At 39.9% G+C, this 20,643-nt stretch overlaps 1 protein-coding gene across 1 annotated transcript in view; it reads left to right on the top strand.

Moving 5' to 3' along the window:
• The window catches only part of grapa (GRB2 related adaptor protein a), a 28,633-nt gene extending 8,419 nt beyond the window's left edge, over window positions 1-20,214 (top strand). Inside the window, exons 4-5 of the mRNA XM_070847670.1 lie at window positions 10,313-10,481; window positions 18,817-20,214. Coding sequence (XP_070703771.1) covers window positions 10,313-10,481; window positions 18,817-19,002 — 355 coding nt within the window. The 3' untranslated portion in view covers window positions 19,003-20,214. The remainder of the gene's footprint in view (window positions 1-10,312; window positions 10,482-18,816) is intronic.
• The last annotated feature ends 429 nt before the right edge of the window (window positions 20,215-20,643 follow it).

Genomic DNA, 20,643 nt, shown 5'->3' on the forward strand with positions numbered 1-20,643 from the left:
GCAAAGTGACGCTAACCTAGACTTATACAGAGAGATGAGGGATCCATTTTGCTTAGCTGGGCTTTTACAGTTCCCTTTGGCTCAGCAGCAGATTCACCCAAAGGATGTGTTTTTTTTTAAGTCTCCTACAATTGCTATACTGTAGCTCTAGTTTGAAAAAGTGAAGTCATTGCCTGAAGAAAAAGGGCTGAGGTACATCCACACAGTTAAAAGGCTGCATGTTGTACTCCTTGTCCCACTTTTGCTGTGAAGGGACATAACTTTCACTGTTTCTCAGATGAGAGTCTCACTCCCTCGTTACACTGCCTCCCTCACTATCAATATCAGTCCCTCCACCTACACGTAAAGCGCGTCACAGCTGAATGTAACAACAGCAACAACTGTGCACGGTCTCTGTGAGTCATCAGAAGACATCCTAGGAAGTCAGTAACTGAAGCAAAAGCAGATGGTCTTCGTTGGGGGACAGACGATACACCAGAGAATTACAAAAATTACTACACAATGTCAGACGGTGCAACTTACCTGTGAACATTTCAGTAACACAGTGAGGTTCTTTTGTTCATCGAGAGCTTTTTTTTTTTTTTTCTTTCAATCAATCTTCAAGAGCAGACGTCACTTTCCTTTTGATTGCTAGACGTTTTGCTGAACTCAAGGTGCTTTTGACACCTTTTTTTTTTAATCGTGTCGTGGTCAGCCCACGCATGCACGCACACACACACACACACACACACACACACACACACACACACACACACACACACACACGCTTACACAATTAGTTTCTCTGCAGTCTTTGTCTTGTATCAGGTGAAGCTCCTGTCGGCATTTTCTTTGCTTTAACAGTCTGAGATCTGCATGAATCAAATGTATGTCAATAATGCTCTGTGCATTGTGTTCTGTTTAATAGAGATGCCTTTCTCTGAGATTATTATTGTTAAGAATTGAGTACCTTTTGCTTCTTCTGACCATTGATGAGACACTTAAATCGTTGTTTATTTCTTGGCCAAAACACTCTTGAATGTGGAAGGACTCCAGAGGGGGAACCAGAGTTCTTTTGCTTTCATTGTGAACAAGAAATGGTACTTTAAAAGGGCATAATGTTGTCTGGTGAGCCTGCTGGCTGAAATGACTTACACATGCCCATTAAAACTATGGCTAATCTTGTGGTATTTCACTGTGGAAAATATCATTTTTGATATGGCCTCAGACTTTGCTGAGTCATGCTTCTATGATTCGAATGCTGAATCAGGCTGTTTCAGGCATTCAGCTTCCTTGTCATCAATCATTTGTCTCTTGTCAGGGTCATTATTCTCAAAGAAGAATCATAAAGTGAACTGACCCTTTGGGCTATGCTTATTTTACAGCCAGGACATAATCTTCTTAGAGCTTAAAGTATCACATCGCGGGTTCAGCGTCCCAGGAATGTCTCTAAGTGATGACATTCCCGAACCCTTTCAAGTGACTTTTGCTGACTTTCAAATTAAAGTAAGACAGATGATATTTACACCCAGGTGTCAGTAGCCATCAATGCCATCTACAGAATAGCCACTGTGGCTGCTCCAAATGTTCGTCCTCCTGAGACCCAGAAGGAAAAAGGTTTAAATATTTCGATTTTTTTTTTTAGTTTAAATAATTAGGATGTAAAAAAATATGTTGAAAAGTTTTTCTCAAAAATGTTATTTATTTATTTTCTATACCATGTTCCTGGTTTTGGTGCCTAAACCTATCCAAACTGTAACTGAAAACTGAAAAATGAAACTAATAAGTCAACTAAGTCTAAAAATGAAAAGGTCAACACTGGACTTTACAATGTTACCAGGCCAGGTGTAAATAGCTGTTTAGCTGCCATCTGGCTATTTACACCCAAGTGTAAATAAACAGTAAATGAGTTTAGTTTAGTTGGATATATTATGCATGTGGACAAATTGTAGCAAAGAACTGCATGATAGAGTGAAGAAGTGAGTCAGTTAAGCTATGCAATACCAATTTGGAATAAATATATGGTGCTGGTGGTAAATCCTACAGGTGGAAATACTACTTTTTGTTGTGTTCTTGCTCTTTGCATCCCTAAACCACTGAAACAAAGGTTATTGGGAAATATTTTTTATTTCTGGTTAATCAGAATCAGATTAGCTTAGCACAAAGTCTGAAGTACTGACTGTATAGACACAGTGATATTGAATTTTTCTCCAGTTGTTTCCATATGATGAATACATAAAGGGTGCTGTAGGGTCTGGAAATGTCCTTAATGAAGACATATTTGACAAAATTTGCAGTAACTATTAAAAAAAAGCTAATATTTGTATTTTATTTTATCTTTATTTTTTAGCTGCTTCTATTTTGGAACCAAAATAAAAGCGCACTGGTCTATTTTTTTCAATTGTCCAGTTAATGCTTTCACAGCTTACACTGCAGCTCAATGGCACAATTTAATAGCACAGTTCAGTGACCAAAAGTCAATTGAGAGAGACTTGAGGGAGACAGAGACATTAATATAGAGAGAAATAGAGAGAAGCTGGAAATATATAAAGAGAGATGAAGAGAGGCAGAGGGAAAGAGCAAGCAGCGACTGCAGATAACATAGACAGGAGAAGGAAAGGCTTATGGCGGGTAGATTTAACTTTTTATTTCTCTGTTTTCTCATATTGACAGTGGGGCTGAAATGAAACCAGTCTGTCTCCTGGGAGATAAACCCTCTAGAGGGTTTTCTCCTTTCTTTCCTACTTCTGTTTTTTAGTCACTTTTTATCCTATTCTATCCTTACTTTATCCTCTGATAGTATCAACAAAAAAGCAATAGCAGGCTGTCATTAAACCATAAAAGTATGCTTTTGTTGTAGATTTAGTCTACATACTATGGCACATACTACCAACCTAAAGGAATAGTCATAGAATACGCGTATTATGGTAAATATGCTTGTTCACTTTCTTGCCAAATGATACCACTCTTATGTCTGTACACTAAGCTACAGCCTGCAGCAGGTTAGCCTAGCTTAGCATAAAGGCTAAACCTGTCCAAAAATAATAAAATATTATATTCTACTGTGAGATGTGCAGATATGATTGGTATTGATGACCTTTTTAACTAACTCTCAAGCAAGCATAATTCACAAAATGTCAATCTACAGCCTCAACTCTGAGCTTGGACAGTCAGCTAGAAAATTTTATTTCGGTGAGCTTTAATGAGACAGCAAAAGAATTTTAAATTATAGTAGGTTTTTTTTCCTGTGCGTAAATAATTTACCTCTGTAGCTTCAGGTTATCTTAGGGGTTTAAAGAGCTGTTTAAAGAGAGAGTCTCGTCATCTCGCCAGTGGACCATTATTTTTTTAACAGCAAATGGCGGATCTCAATATTTCCTGGAAGTGAGCAGCAAATACTAGCAGCGCTGTGGTGTTGCAGCAGAAGAGGCTGTTTGTGATGTGCTCTTAAAGGGTAAGATGTCTGTGCATATAAGCATGTTACTGGATTATCCCCCACTGAATTAATAGATTTAGGCAACATTAGCAGATAACAGATTAGGCTAGGAAACTGGATAAAGTTAGTAACACATAACATTAACCATGAACAGCCTATTAATTGTAAATTCTGATCTCTTGCTGCTATTTCATCCAATGAAATAGAGTTAGAGAAAAAGGCTTTTAAACATTATTGAAGCATGGGGGGAGGCAAATATTAGTTCAATATAACAGCAATGTGTGTGTTTGCAGAATGGCTGAAATGAGGATAGACAGTTTGGAACATAGTTTAGTATAAAAGCTTTGTGATTCTGATTGCCTGTCTGTATTGTGCTGCAGCTCAACTGATTTTGGTTTGATGGCAAAGGGAGAGGGAAGTTGACATGATGACCTATGAGGGTTTGAAAGCAAACGTAAGTTTTAAATAGGCCAGCAATTTCAAAACTAAATCATATCAAATACAGTTCACTATACACTATTTTAAGTAATCATGAAAATCATGTATTCCTATATCTATATAAGTACATATAGTATATATCTTGTAAGGGTAAATTAGTAACTTCCTGTTGGAGCACTGGTTGCTGTGTGGTGAAGTTTACATGTCCAGAGGTACATTGTGGTGCATCTGCTCTCAGCCTAGTCTTGCCCTTTCTGTTCTTGGTGAACTAGTCTGCCCCATAGCGTGGTTGCAGAGTTACTACTTCCCACACATCACAACTCAGTTTTGTCTACCCACATACATACCCCATAGTTGTTGAATGCACAGTATTTTAATTACTGGGCATGTATACACTCATTGCATATCTAAAACCAACGATATGATTTAACTTTCGACAAATGCATATCACATCAGTAGCTGATGCCACTTGTCACACTGTGTTAAATATCGGCAGCAAAAAGTGTTGATGATCACAACTAATGAAATTTCATAACTAAGGGTGGGAGACAAAGAACACAACTATTTCCCTATTTCTATTCTTTCATTCATTTGGAAATATCTATTTCCAAATGTAATTTCCCATCCAAGCCTATATAAGTGTGTCTAACCCTCTCTTCTCTGGCTTTTACTCCCTCTATCTCTTAGAGCACAAGAGCCACAGGGGGATTCAATGGAGCCTGAACACTCCTTGAAATGAGACAGCACCCTCACCCTGAGTCTCAGCTCCCTGGGTTTTACAAGCCTTTCCCTGTTCCATATTTTTAATAAATCAAATATTATGCTTTCCAGTGGTTTGGTCTTTGTGAAAAAGTGCAGTTGCAGTTTTAACGACGACTTGAGCTAACCATTTATTTCTCTCTGTCGGTGGGGAGGCCATACATTCATACTCTTTTCTCCGAGTGATATATATATATATACACACACACACACACACACACACACACACACACACATATATATATATATATACATATATATATATATATATATATATATACACATATACATATATAGATGTGATTTTAATGTATCATTTTAATAGCAGGTTTCTGCACATGCAAACCAAGAGAAAAACTGCTTTTTTGCACGCGAAAAAGTGGGAAGTTCTTTTGAATTTGAATATATATATATATATATTGCTAAGCACAGGAGTTTATAAACATTGTAGACAGAAAGCTAGATTCAATTCCACTTATTCGCAATGAACACACGGACTACATCATGCTGCTGCTGCTACATTGAGCCACTGAGCTGTTATTTGACAATCATCAGTCTGCTTGCGTTGACGTGACTCTCTCTTTTCTGCTCACCTCACAAGTTGCCAATTGCTGCCATGGGCTCTGCCTCCTGAAATGTAGCTCCACCAATGACAGCTCTTGTTTGAACCCAATTACACTAGTTTGCCCTATTTTTCAAACTGAAACAAATTACCTCATGGTATAAATTCATAGTATAAGGAGTGGAAAATGATGCAAGTTGCACAGGAGTGGTGTCTCTTTAAAAGCAAAAAGTTAATTCCTGCTCCTCTCTGTGGAGTCTGTGTTTGCTTAGATAGGTTGTTGTTTTCTTTATGATGATAACTCACTTGAGAAGAAACTCTATATCTCCCTCTCTCAGGCCCATATCATTTCTGTGTGACAGGCTCCTTATTGAACCATCAACACGCTTTCGACTAAATTGCCTCCACCAAACATGCTTTATCATTCTCCCCTCATTCACTCCCTCCCAGCTCCCTCTCTGCACCCAACGAGCACACACACACACACACACACACACACACACACACTTCATCTATCAAAACAGGTGATGGTGATGCTTTATTGATGCTGCAGGAGGAGCTGAACCTCTCACTCACTTGCTCGCTCGCTCGCTCGCTGACATGCTTGGTTGACACGCATTTACAAAATCGCAAACATGCGCACAATCACGGCCACTACGCTCAGCCTGTGACACATGAGATGCGACCCATATGGGCAGTCACACACACCAACAGACACATTGGTTGGCATACGTAAACACGGATATAATCGGTGCTTTGCAACAAGCACATGGAATGACGCTCACTCTGATAACTCCTCGACACGACCATCAGTTACTCACACACACACACACACACACTGATTTGCTGAGTTAAATTGACAGCTGGAGGTGTCAGTGTGGCTGTGTGAAGTATTCCAGACATCTGCAGCGGTTTAGAAACTGAACAGCAGATTAGAGAAGGGGGTTGGCAGATGAGAGACTGAGAGAACAGGGAAGTGAGATAAATTGATGGCGAGAGTAGAGAGAAAAATGGACGGGTGACCTTGATGCGCCTTGAATTGTGCTGGTGTGGAGTAAAAGTTTTTTAAGTAACTTAGGTCCTCATCTTCAGTATATCTCTCTCTGTGTTCTATCGCTACATCTAGTTCATTTTCTCTCTTTCAATCTTTCTCACTCTCATTCTCTTAATCTCTCTCTCGTTTCCCTTTACTTGGAAAAAGATAATAATCTCTCAATCGCTGTGGGCCTTAATTACACTGGATCTGGGAGATGAGAGGGCACTTGCAGAGTGTGCTTTATGCGTGAGATCAAGTCGAGACAGATGCTGTCTGTGTTATGCACACTGGTTCTCTGATGTCTCTGGGTAATAATTAATAAAAAATGTCTACATGACATCACCTAACACTCATATAGCTACAACATTACATCTGCTTTTTCTCCTCCTCCTTTTCCTACCTCTTTTCTGCCTTGCTGTCTCTCATTTTCTTCCTCTTTAAAAACCACTAACTGTTATTGTTTGTTAGAATTTGCATTCACCACTGTATGATCGTTGACCTCTAGTCAGTGATCACGGTAATGTAAACAAATATAGGTTGTATTATCTTATATAGCAGCATGTGGAAGTTATACATGATCTACTCTGTGAATGTATGTGTGAGTTTACCCGTTGGCCCGACTACATACATTATTTACCAGTTTGTTGCTTGCTTTTGACTTTTAGTAGTTTTAACTATTTCACTTGTGCCTGTATCTACAAGGCAAACATTAACTAACTAAATAAATATAATCCACTACCTACTACTACTACCATAACAAGGTCCTGGTAGTTGGCAACAATAGAGCAAAGGTGGGTAGGCTTATAAGCCTAAGCAGACCTATAGTTTAAGTTTGGGCTTTCTTTCATCAGAAAACAATGGTAGTCTACCAACTAGCTATTTCTAACTGTCAACTATATTGGATGATCTGCTGCTCGCTGTACAAATAATTGTACAAATTATTATTTTTTCAATAAAAAACTACAAAAGCAAACTCACCCACGGCGTTTCGTTCTCCTGTGCTGTGTTGTGACGTGCTGCAGCATGACCTCCCTATTGGTGGCACTTCACAGATGTCTGAGAAGCTGATCAGTGTGGTGCAGCAGATACAATGGATTTTTGTGGTTTTTATTATATTATCATTATTGCTTTCTGTAATTTTCACATGATTTGTCTCTAAATGTGGTCTCAAAGGCGTTTGCTTTGCTTGTATTTTACCCCTCTTGCGGTACAGAGGTGACATAGTGTTTTGCACAACAGCGCAAACTGAGTCTGAAGAGGTGATGTTGTGGTTTAAGTGTTGTTTTGAAGCCGTTTGTGAGAACTGTATTGAGATGATGCATTTTTGGGTACTTGTTTTGGACTGGAACAACTGTAGGCGTCTCTTCTAACTAGAATTTAGTCTCAAAATTCAAGATGAAATACTTCACATTGTTTTTTTTGTCTCATGTCGTAAATCATCAACAGGGAAATACCCAAAATTCACTACCATTAGAGTATCTGTAATAGAATGCTCTCCTAGATTTTAGGACTAACTTTTATATCTAAAGGAAAAGACCTCTGTCTGTCTACACCCTGTCTTTAATCTCCACCCAATATTTACTTTTCACAGGATCTAAATTATTCTTGTTTCTTCTTTGTCATTCATTTTCCTATCCAGTAAGGGCACTCGCTCGGCTAACCGTGCTTCGTCTCAGACAAACAGCTGCACAGCTGGCGGCAGTAACAAAGCCCAACCAGTAGGGTGCAGCAGATGGTGTCAGACAACTGGGGACAGTGACAGGCCGATAAAGATCATTTACAAACACATCACAATTTTGTGTCGCATGCCTGTGCGTTTGTGTGAGTCGGTGGAGGGAAAGAGCTGAGTCAAGAGAGACGATGGAGACGCGGTGGAGCAGATAACAAGAGGAAGTGTGATAGGGGGAGAAAAAGTTAGATAGATGTCAGATAATGGAGAAGAGTGAGATCAACACAGAGAGGAATACAGACCCACAGGCAGGGAAGAGGAAAAAAGACAGACCGATAGCACTCCTGCTCACACAGAATGAGTTAAGGCTCAAAGACTGGTACAAAATAAGTCAAAAAACTTTACATTTGGCTTGAATCGATGTTTTCAACTCTACGTCCTTCTCTATTTTGTACACTTCACTATAGTTTTCATAATTTGGGAGACTGACTGAGGGTGAGGAGACAGAAATGAGGACACATGGGGTGAAACGGAGAAGGCAGAGAAAGAGGGGCAGGGTGGAGGTGTAGCTGAATGCCATCCAGTCATCAGGGACTCAGCCCTGCTTGCTCATAGAGCCCAGCGCCTGAATAGAGAGAGGAATTCTGGCTGAAACAAGCCGATGCTAATTTACTTTCTCTGAGCCTGGAGCGGTGCCAGTCAGACTAGATAATGAAGGAGGATCGTAAGGTTAAACAACCAATGCTATATTGTGTTTATGCCATTTATCGGAAGAATCGCACCAATGATGTCAAAAAACAATAATGACACTGTTTTCCTCTACTACATTTTTCACCAAACATGGCAAATGAGATTTAAACACCATTAACATAAGCCTAACACACACACCTACTTTGTGCGAGGTGTTTAGAAATATGGGGGAGATGTACCGACTTCCGCTGCTTATTAGATGCAGTTATATAACAGCGTGATGATGGTGAGATGTCCAGATTTCTAAAGATAAGCTGGCAAGTTACTAAGCAACCACCACAGAGCAGGATAGGGGAGCAGGTATGATTGCCAATAAACACTGGCCAAATCTTTTAATCATAACAACAAGACATGCACTCCAACACTGTGGCTATTTTTACTTATTTATTAATTTTGTTCTTCTATCAGCCCTCTATTCGCCAAAATATAGTATGAAATGGTACTGAAATAACATCAACTATTGTGCTTGTTTGCTCGCACAGATCCACAGAGCAGCCCGTTTAAATGTCACTGTATGCTCTTTTATTTCCTAAAAAAAGACTTGTACTGGGCTTCATTCTCTACTAATAATACTGACTTAGACTTTGCATCACTGCGGCTTTCTCTTCATAAACAGTGGCTATTGGACAAGTGGCTATTTGGACTTTTTCGTCTGTTTCAGAGTTGCACCATCACCTGCTTTGGCCACTGTTTTCACTATGGACTCGCTGTACTTCACCTTCTTAAAAAAAAAAAGGGGGAGAAAAATAAAAATAAATAAATGAATGAAATAAGAAATGACAACTGTGTTGTTTCCAAATGAACCGGACTGCGCTGAGTGCATGCCAGCCCCAGCAGCTGACAGCTGTGGAGTCAAAGGGGCGGCTTTGAAGACTAAAGGCCAAGACTGTTGGTCTCAGCCCAAAGCTGTTCTAAATTCATTGTATGCAAAAAACAATTTGTGACGTGAAGACACAAACACTGTGTGACAGCACTCAGGGAGGATTGAGGCAGATGTTACTTCAAGTGCCCTCCTACCACACGCACCACTCTTTTATCTGAAAAACATGGGGACTACACTGGACAGTGTCTCCTAAACTATCCATTCATATGTGGCAGATGGCAGATGCAGTTTAGATGCAATTATATTTAATCCATAAGAACCCAGACCTTTTAAATATCCTGGAAATTTCCCTATACAGCTTTATCCTTGAATTTAACTCAAGAAGTGACTGCTACTTAACATTCTGATGAAGTCATGTGACCCAGTGTCACTTTGTGCTCCCAGGACACCATTTCCAAAACATTGGTCTGCCTGATTAAAACCTGCGACACAACTAGCTGATTTTAAATAGCTTGTTTTTGTCATTAAAAGGTAAGTTTCAAACAGTTTAACAATTCTAATACTGTCCTAGATAACAATTAACCTGCTCTGACCATATTTTATGAAAAAGTTGATATGAAAGAACTTTTCAGATCTCAAAAATGAGTTCAGAAATGTGTTCCCTGTGGTCCATTTAGTCTGTTTTATATCCCCCATAACTTTACTTGAAGGAGAAAAGGATCCAGGTTCTTATGGGTTAATTTTTCATGGCCAAAATGAGACATCAGCCAATTGTTTCTATGAGGCTGAAACAGTTCATGTGTAGATGTTCCCTTAAGATGAGAAATTATTTAAGACTTCTCTTTCTGTGTATTTTGCAGTTACGGGGACCATGTTCAGCATTTCAAGGTGCTGCAGGATCGCTGTGGTCAGTACTACGTGTGGGACGAGGTCTTCTCCTCTCTGAACGAGCTGGTGGAGTTCTACCATAGCAACAGCATCGCTAAGGAGAGGACCGTCTTCCTCAGAGACCCCGAGCACTTCGCCAGGGTGAGCATGTGATTGTTTGTTTGTTAGTTTGTGCCCTTTTTTCTTTCTTTCTTTCATTGATTAAACAGGATTTTTTTCGGTATGGGGGAGAGAAAATAATAATTTTTGTTATCTCCCAAACACTGATTCATTCTCTCATTATCTTCACCAATTTCCTCTTGGGCTTTCTGCAAACTGCATCAGGTGTTCTTTTCCCATGAAAACATCCTGTCATTTTTAATTTGAGGAATTTCTTTTTGAAGTATTACAGTTATGAATTTAGGAGGATTCGTCTTTCTTATATCATATTGTTTACACCATAGACTGAACCATTTCAAACACATCTGTTCTTGTTGTCATCAGCGTCTGTCTTCTCTTTAAGTCACCATAGATTTCGTTCGGTATCTGGTGAGACTTGAGTACACAGTGAAGCAGCGTTGTGACAAAATGTGTATTTTTTTTTAAAAAGCTTCCAAAGTCTTCATATTGCATTTCGCTGCGACTCCAGGGCATTACCAGTTTTTTTTAATAGAGGTGACAGCTATGGGAACACTCCATATGTTAGTGAAATTTCTGGAGCTGTGACGGTTGCAGGAGGGTTTGACGTAGAGGTGCAGCTTGTAATGACAGATTACAGCACTGCCGCTGGTTTGGAACAGAACCAAATCAGTCATCTTAGGCACAGAGCCAGAGGGAGTGAGCACTGCAGTACTAAAGAAAACTGATTTAAGAGGCAATTATTTACATCAGTTATGATTTAGTTGCTATGTATCAAGTTTGGACAGAACATTTCTTTAGTTTGTTGTCTTCAGTCCAGTTTCCCCTCATAGGTCTGACCCCTAATGAGCTTGGTTGAGTTTTTATTCTCATCTACACCATTAATGGGCTGTTGCATTTTTTTATGGTCAAATAGGTAGTTGCACATGCATCATATGTGGCACGTTGTTAAGAACAAACATATTAATATGTAGATTACCAATCTAAAAAACACTGTAAGTACACAGTAAGGCTGCCACCCAAAGGCGTATCCCAAAATTCACAATACATGCTGTCAGGTTAAGTGAGTGAAAACCTAAATGACAGGTAGTTCCCATGATGGTGTCACCCTGGGAGAAGCTGTTACTGTTTGTGAAGTCATTGTGTGGCAGGATCACATCGCATGTTTAAGTATTCCTGGGAGTGGCACCCAAAGGCGAACCCGGTCGCTGTGGAGAGATGTGATCCACAGCGATCCTGACATGACAGTATGTTCATATCACTGTAACACCCGCCGTGTGCTAATACTCATCCCATCATGTTCGATCTGGAAGCCTGGCACCTGAGAGTAGATCACCATTCAGTAGGGAACTGAACATGCAGCACTGACCACTGGGAGCATGTCACATGTGGAATGATAGGGTGGGCAGGGTTAAACTCATTTTACTACTATTAGAAATCCATCAATGAGACCTGGAATCTCTAGAAATGGAACATTTTCACGAGGATGACTGGATGACTCAGGAACTGCATATGGAGATTCAATCATGTTACTGTTACAGATTTGGTACACATTCCCACACAGGAGCTGTAATAACATATAAGAGTAGTATAACATGCATCATTATATATGCATACACCAGTATTAATGGTAATACATATTCTATATGGCATTGCCCCTAATCAACATGAGCATATTGCACTTTGCTCATTTTATGCCTCCTAGTGTGCTCATGTCAAGGATTAACAGGATGTGACACGCTATATGTAGGTTACATTGCAGTAGCCCATCGCTTTTGTATATTAGAAAACAAGATTCATGAAAAATGTTACAATCTCACGTGACCTTCAGTTCTTCAGCTCTCCTGTAAATGATATCTGTTTCATATTAGTTTCCCATGAAGATTTGAGCTTACTTAATGCTCGTCTCTTTTCCACACAAGAAAGGTTGGAAAACTTTTAAGTATAAAACAGAGTTGCATTTTCAAAGCACCGCGATCGGCTGCACTGCATGCAAGTAAACAAACAGCAGTGCAGAGGCCTGCCACTGCTGCTGCTTTGTGGTATTTTTGAAACGATTAGGTAGGAAGTGAGAAGTTTAGTGGTCAGTGAGTCAGTGCTGTAAATCGAACTAAACCGAGGGCAGCACACAAATGCACATACATCCTCGTGTGTTTGTGACATTATTCAGAAAACAGAAATTTCAAGCAGGTATTAGTATTCCAGCAACACTTCCTTTCAGTTTTATCCCACATTCTTATTTTGTATTCTAGTTCTAGTCAAAAGCTTGGAGCCGAATGACCGCAGTAATGCCCCCATAAAAATGAAATAGAAACAAAAGCTTAAAGCATGGGCTCATGGTAATAGTTTAAAACACATTAAGCACACTCTCATAGATTAATGAATGCATGAATGAACAAGTTTGTATTTTACAAAAAAATAAAATACATAGCAAAATAGTTCAATATTTTCAGGCCCATATTGTAAGCACAAGCATCACTTGATGACAGTCTGATTGGTTGAACTGTATTGAGTTCATAAGCCTGTCTGAATCTTATGTTCTTTTGAGAGCAATCCACATGTATTGATTTTCATGATGTGTGAGCTTTACTGCAGATTCACAGAGCTCTTCTTACCCTTCTCTTCATATACTCACCGAAGCGTGATGGAGTAAAGTTGTGGTGTTAAAGTTAGCAAGATTTGGGCGTTTCCCCAACTTCTGTTCCCTCAAACTTCATTTTATAGCTCAGGTGTTTTTTTTCTCACAATTATTCATTCGCAGACGGTTTGCTGTGCAGCAGTATTCCACCTGGTAGAGGGGGAAATTTCAATCCTAAAAATAAGTAATTCTTTCACTAAACGTAGCTCTTGTTTGGTAACGTTCTGCTTCACATTTTGACCATTTCATGCATGTTCTAAATCACTGGGGATGTTACCCAGGATGTTCAGTCCTCACAACAAGTGCAGCTGTACCTGGTGTGAGTTAAGAATTTAACTTTAGGGTAATTAAACAGAAGATAACGACAGCTGTCCCAAAAAAAAAATACTGTCACAATCTAAATCTTTTTAATGTGAGCAACTAACACATGAAGACAGCAGCAGCGCTTTCTGAGCATTTGGGGTTTCTGACAAACTCAAAGTAAAAATTGAAATTGAAAGAAATGTGAATACTGCGTAAAGAATTCAGGCAGATGTTGCATGCTTTTACCGTTTTATAAGCATTTATTGTTGTTATAAAGCAGATTTAAGACCATAACAGAGTGTTTTATACTCCCTTTTTTCTCTCCATTATATATTAGCGTGCTGCCGTACTGGCTTTGTCAAGTTGCGCTGTATTCTCGATGAATTGCAAGGTATTAGCAGTCACTGGTGTCTCTTCAGTTATTTGTCTTGATCATATTTCTAAATGGCTGGTCCGCTTTACACCAACAAAGAAGGAAACAGTGCTCACTTAGCTCCCCCACCCACATCCTCACGGCTGCTAAAGTGATTTATACTTTGTGATTGTGTGCTGTTATGCAGGAAGGAATCTATTAAATGTGCTTTAATGCCAACAATTGTCTGTAGCCAGTCCATTTAAGACTTTTCAGCAGAGTTTAGATACCATATTAGACTCTTATCATATTTTTTCCATCATCAGAAATATGCTGATTTCCCTCAGGATACAGCACACAGTATTTATTCTATGTTATTCTGCCTCAGGTCTGAATGAGCTGGTTAGAGGTCACCTTGCTGTTCTGTATTGATATCAACATTTAATAAGGGTCGCATGCCAGGTGGACCTTGGAAAAAGGAATCAAAAGACACATCAATACATTTGACAGCTGCCATCCACATGTCATATTTCTCAGCATGAGGTCTTGTATAGCTACAAAACTATAAATGTGATATGGTGATGGTGAGAAAGCAGAAGTGCTGGAGATATGGTAATGTTATCAAAAAGTATCAAGATTGATACTGACTGAAATTGAATTATCTAGACAAAACAATTATTGTAACTGTTCAGATCAGATATGCTCAGATATGACCTGCATATCTGAACTCACTCTATCTCATACACACACACACACACACACACACACATATATATATTATTTATCTGACAAGAGTTCCTTTTTGTAGGATGTATACAGTGGTCTTCCAGCAATAGCACACTCGCTGTGACTTTTCTTGTATCGTACGTCACCGCGTTGCCATGGCCTTGAGATAATCCGCATCATAACATGCCCCATAGCTGAGGGTGGCGTGCTGAAGGTGCCGTGTTTACCTACGTGGACGTGTAGCCTTAGAAAAAAATCTGTCGTTGCAAATAAGATCAAAGCTGCTTAGTCATGCCTTTAGATCTGCTTTTTTTTTTTTTACTCTCCAACTGTTTTAATGAGAGTCTTAAGGGCTAAATTGTACATTTGTATTGTTTAATTTAACAGCACAAATAAAAAATGATTTAGCAGCAACCAGCATTTGAGGTATTCTGCAAACTCACTGCCAAAACTGAAAACCTGATCTTCATGTATAAATTACATTTGAATATGTCACAACAGGTTGGTTTGTAGCTCTACAGCTTTTATTTGATGTTTTTTAATTTTTCAAAATGCATCTTAAATAATGAATTTTTATAATATAATTTGTGCTTTTCATTTCTCCTGAATGTGTCCCACTGCCTGATTTGCTCTTTTAGTCTGGCACACACAGAGAGAACAACTTTCCTTTTCTCCGTTAGCGTCTAAAATCTTTAGAATTCGAAGTGAGTGGTCTTCGTTATGCTGTAGGTAGGTCTGCAGTGAACGTTAAAGAAGCATTAGAAACACGACATCTCTGGCTTGAATCCAAACTCTTCTTTTCTTTGACTGTCATTTTACATAAAATCATGTTCAGCTGGTCTTCGTCTGTGGGCCTTCACCTTGGCCTTCGGCATCAACAAATCTCCAACACCCACTGAATGTCTCTCACGGGGTGTGTCTCTACAAACACTACAACACACTCTCCTCTCCATTAAGGTTTCACTTACAGAAATGATGATGTCAGGGAAATAGCAAGACAATTTAATTGAAGGATGGAGTAAGTACGTGTGCTCTATGTGTATCTGAAATATTAATAATATACCCGCTTCTTCATCTACCAGCATACCATTTCATCTTCTCCTTTTGCACAAGTGTTCGGCAGTGATACTAAAAGCTCCAAAACACAAGTACAAACGAGTTCTTGCATCGCTCCCTTTAGACCTTTAGATTATCAAGTGAGTGCATGTTAACTTCAACCCATGTACTATAAATGTTTCATGAAAATACTGCCTTAAGCCGCTTGCTCCCGGTTTTACTATTTTTCTTTAATTCTCCTCCTCACTGTCTCTGACACCACCACCACCACCACCACCATGTGACCTCCAGTGTCTTTTTGTTTTTGACTATATGGGTCACTTTCACAGACATAAACTAAGTCTGTCGAGGCCTGGCTTAATCTGAGCCCATGCACCACGTTTGGGTGCTTTTTGTGTTGTCTCTCCTATTGTGCGGTTTCCAAACTAATTCCACATCAGCTCATTACATGGCCCTAGATCGCTTCTTATCGCACCATGGCAGGATGGAAAATAATTCTTTCCATTTTTTGTATTTTTTTTTTTTTTTGCATTTCTACACTCCAGTTCCTGATGTCCTCATATCAAGGAGCATTCTCTTCAAACAAAAAGTCTGTTCATGCAAAACTTCAACCTCTTTTTGACACCCTGTCATTTTCAAGTGGAACAGAGGCACTGCCTTAAATCCCTGTGTGCATGTGCAGACACAAATCTAGTATAAAGCTGTGGTCCATTGATGTTACAGAGTAATTTGTTCCACTGTCAGCGCTCGCTCTGGGTCAGAGCAGGCGCTGGAGAGGATGACGATCATGAGGCAGCAGAGCGCAGCTGATTCAGAGGGACCATAATTCTCCTTCCATACTGTTGCTCCTCACAAATTGGCATTGAAAAATGAATGGGTTTTGCCTGTGCTGTCACACACACAAGTATATATACACAGGAAAGGCAGGACTGCACACGCAAACTTGTAGAAATCTGACCAAACAGAGGCCTGCACACACATGCTCGCTAACACCCAAATACATACACATGGAGTGTACGTGCATGCACACAAACAAGAGGTCTAGACTAGATCAGCCAAACAATAATGGATAAATCCGTGAGGATTTTATAGATTTGTGGGATTGATAGATTGTGTCTGTGTCTCTTGATGCTAATCCTGCTGTCTGGTTCGTGTGTGTTAGTGTATGTACCTGCCTCTGCCTTAGAGACAAAGCAGTTTGCAGGAATAAAGCCCAGACTTTAAACACAGATACGCACACATAAAAATACAATATTAGTATCCCTCCCAATCTCTCAGCTCCCTCCCAGTTCATATCACATCCACTCATCTCTGTGGGAGTGCAATTTAGAGCTGAGAGTTTAGTTACGTTCAAGACGCTCTCCTTAAAATAGCCGCTTTTATTCCTCTATTCTTAAACTGCTTTCACTTCACGAGTCAATAGAGATCAGAGGAGGCCGGCTATCAGGAGAGAAGAGAAGTACTACTTTTGTGAACTCAAAGAAAAACACAGCCAGACAGAGAAAGCACAGCATCTGCCGGCTGAATTGAAAGCAGTTCACCTGAATCACTGTCAAACCACCACAGTTAAACAGAGTGCTGTTTTTAGTAGGTGTGTGTATAGGTGTGCAGCCTTATCTCACCCCCACACACACATCATTGTGGACTTACAACACCTCTCTGTCTCTGTCTACCTGTCTCACTCAGTGTCTGACTCTGTTTCTCTTTTTGTCTCATCACCTCAACAAATCCCAGTTTTGGCGTTTATTCTCTAATGGCATTTAAAGCTGCTCTGTTCTGATAAAGCTCATGTGTAGCCAAATAATGAAAAATGCCCATGAAGAGAAGACTTGTGCGGCCAGATTTTCACGTTTCGTAAAGATACATGTGGAAAGATTTTCATGAAATACACACCCCTCTTCAACAGCCTCAGGGGCAAAGTAGAGCAGTAATTTAAAACATCTTCCCTTATTAAGACTGGTCTTATTAAACAAAATAAATGACTGTTGTCAGGTGAGAACACACTGAAAATAAAGGTTAAAAGAAAGTCATATCTTATGCCTCAGGATGGTGAGTATACAGCGTGACAGGTGCAGTTTATTGATGTCAGCAGTGGGAGTAGACAGCATGTTCAAATGCCAACTGCAGATTTAAACGTGTCGTATTTTCATATCTGTCTCCTTGTTTGTCTTGTCTGTCTGCCGACCTGCTCGCCTCACTGTCGCTGCCTGTCTGTGTGTCACTATGTCACCTCATCAGACTCTACTAAGCAATACAGAGCTAATACATACAGTATGTTTCCTATTTTGATCAGAATTTTTGATATTATCACATCAAATGTTGCTGAAGCTACCTTCCTCTTATGAGGAAATAGTTTGAAATTTCCTGTAATGACCTCATTGCTGCTTTTAACAAGACAGGCAGTGTAGGGGGCCAGCCTAACATGCAGAGTTAACATAGTTTCAGAGTATGGGGGCAAAAAGGCTGTAAAAAGGCGGAGAGGTAGGTTGGAGTAAGCTTATTTAGTCATGCATGTTCCTGTTAAAAAGTGAGCTGCTGCCTTCTGGACTAACTGCAAGCATAAGAGGGAGGCCTGGCTGACACAAACATAGAGGACATTACAGTGGTAGTCAGGTTGAGATAAAAACATGTATATATCTCTCAAAATCATTTAAACACAAGAAAGACTTGACCTAAGATAAAAGCTACATTTGATCTGTGGGTGTCTGTCTAATATCACACCCAGATTTTTTTGGGTGGGTTTTGAATATGGATTCAAGGAGGACAGGTTCATAAAGGGGGCATCACAACCACTACTAGGACCCAATATCAGTATTTCAGTTTTATTTTGATTCAAATTTTAAAAATCTGAAGCCGTCTAAGCTTTAATGTCTTTAAGACAGTCCAACAATGTTTTTTAAGAGTTAGCATCTTCCTGACTTAATGGCAGGTAAATGTGGGTGTCATCTGCATAACAGTGGAATGAAATGTCATATTTTGATGATGGAATGAACACTATTGCACATATTCAGTGGGCTGCATACCCTGACAGCTAGAAACCTTTTTTAGCCAGACGAGCAATTCTTAATGGACCAAATAAACGCCATTTTGGCTCCAGTAGGTTACGACCAGAAGCACACATGAGAAAACAGACTCAAATGTTTGACACGAGGCAAACAGATGGTAAAAAGTGCAGTTTATTGTTGAACACGATCAATAAAGACAAGGTACCAGAAACACACTGCATCAAAAGTTGTGAAACCAATTTTCATGAATTCTTTTCTTCTCCCTCTTTACCTCATCAGCGTCCCCATCATGCCCACGCTCTCTTCGACTTCACCCCACACCACCCCTCCCAGCTACGCTTCTTGCGTGGTGATGTCATCGAACTCATTGACTGCTCAGATTCGCTGCGCTGGAGAGGTCGTTGCCATGGACACGTGGGCTACTTCCCCCCGGAGTACGTCCAGCCCATTTACCACTGCCAATGACGTGATGCGTCAATCAAACACACAGCCATTCCCACAGGTTCATCAATGGGCCGCTCACACTGCACCCCTGCTCTGCACTTACCCATTAAATTCTGGAGAAGGCATCTGACGAGCTGCGACTGAACGCTCATTATGTAAATGACTCCTCCCGTTTCCCCTGCAATGCCACCTGTTAATCACAAGCCTTGCCCAATCAGCTGCTACAGTCTCATCAATCGCTTCCACCTTGATCCCACAACTCCACTTCTCTTTAAACATGTAAAAAGAATTCAAATATGGACCTACACACTGTGGAGAGCTCACATACATACACACACACACACACACAGACAGACAGACACACACACATTCTCCCAGGCATAATCATTTATTACAGCTTATCAGCCCTGGTGCAGGCTAAATCAAAGCAACACACACATTCACACTAACCTGATGAAAAAAAGCGTGGCCCATGGGAGGTTGTGGAAGAAGGGCAAAGCTTTCTCTGCTGCACATAAGTCAAGACTTGCTACAGTGTTTTCCCGCCATTCCCACGAGGAGATCCGGTGAACTGAGCAAGGAGACACAGAGAGTCATTGTGTTGTGAATATTTGGGCCAGACACTCTGAGGATACTGACACAGCAGATTCCTCTTTGTATGGGCTGGTGTGTGTGTGTGTGTGTGTGTGTGTGTGTGTGTGTGTTGAGGGGTCTGTGTATAAAATGTGGGTCTGAACACATGTAGAACTGCGTTCACTGTATGTTTATTGTGTACTAATGGGAAAGTGAATGCATGTGTGTATGAGTTTAGGGGTTTTGGTTCAGGCATGTGTGTGTGTAAGTGTGTCACAGTATGTGTGTGCGTGTGTGTGTGTGTGTGTGTGTGTGTGTGTGTGTACAGCCCTGCGCTCTGCGGACCAGTAAAGGAGGTTACTGTGTTTATGTGACCAATGAGATGAATGCTACCCAGATGACGCTTTGTTTTAAAATACACAGCTTATAATGTACTACGCTCGACTCAATTTATGGATCATTTGTTTCTGTGTATTTATTCTTATTCATGTGTAATCTTTAAATGCATATATTACAACTAAGATGAAACATTGTATAAAGAGTTTGTTTCTGTTGCAACAGATAGTTGAAGAAATGTGATTACCAGTAAGAGCTTGGACCGGTCTTCCTTAACTGTAGTGACAAATCATTTAAATAAAGTGATACATTTACCTCTTTGAACTTGAAGCTTGGGTGTTATTGCTCAATACCATTTACATTTCTGTTTCAGAGCCAGAGTCAGAGTCTGTTTCTATGAATCTGTCCACTGAAACACAATGCGAATAATATGGAGTGCACAGAATACCATGAACACTTTGTGAGAAAAGGCCCTCAACTATGAAATGAATAAGTTAAAAACATTGGCACAAAGGTGCGTTATATGTGGTTCCACTTCATAGTATGTGTGTGCTGTATGGAGATATATCCAAATAGAATAATAAAGTGAAAATGGGAATTCAGTATGGTTATCAGGCAACCTCACTCCTTAGACAAAATTGCAACTTTTGTGCTATGCAGTCCATTTTGTACTTGTGTTTCATGCCACAAAAATAATTGTCATTTACAAATGCTCGCTTAATTTCTGGTTAATAGCATAAAATGAATTCTGTT

This window comes from Pempheris klunzingeri, chromosome 17, assembly GCF_042242105.1.
Source record: "Pempheris klunzingeri isolate RE-2024b chromosome 17, fPemKlu1.hap1, whole genome shotgun sequence".
Classification (NCBI taxonomy): domain Eukaryota; kingdom Metazoa; phylum Chordata; class Actinopteri; order Acropomatiformes; family Pempheridae; genus Pempheris; species Pempheris klunzingeri.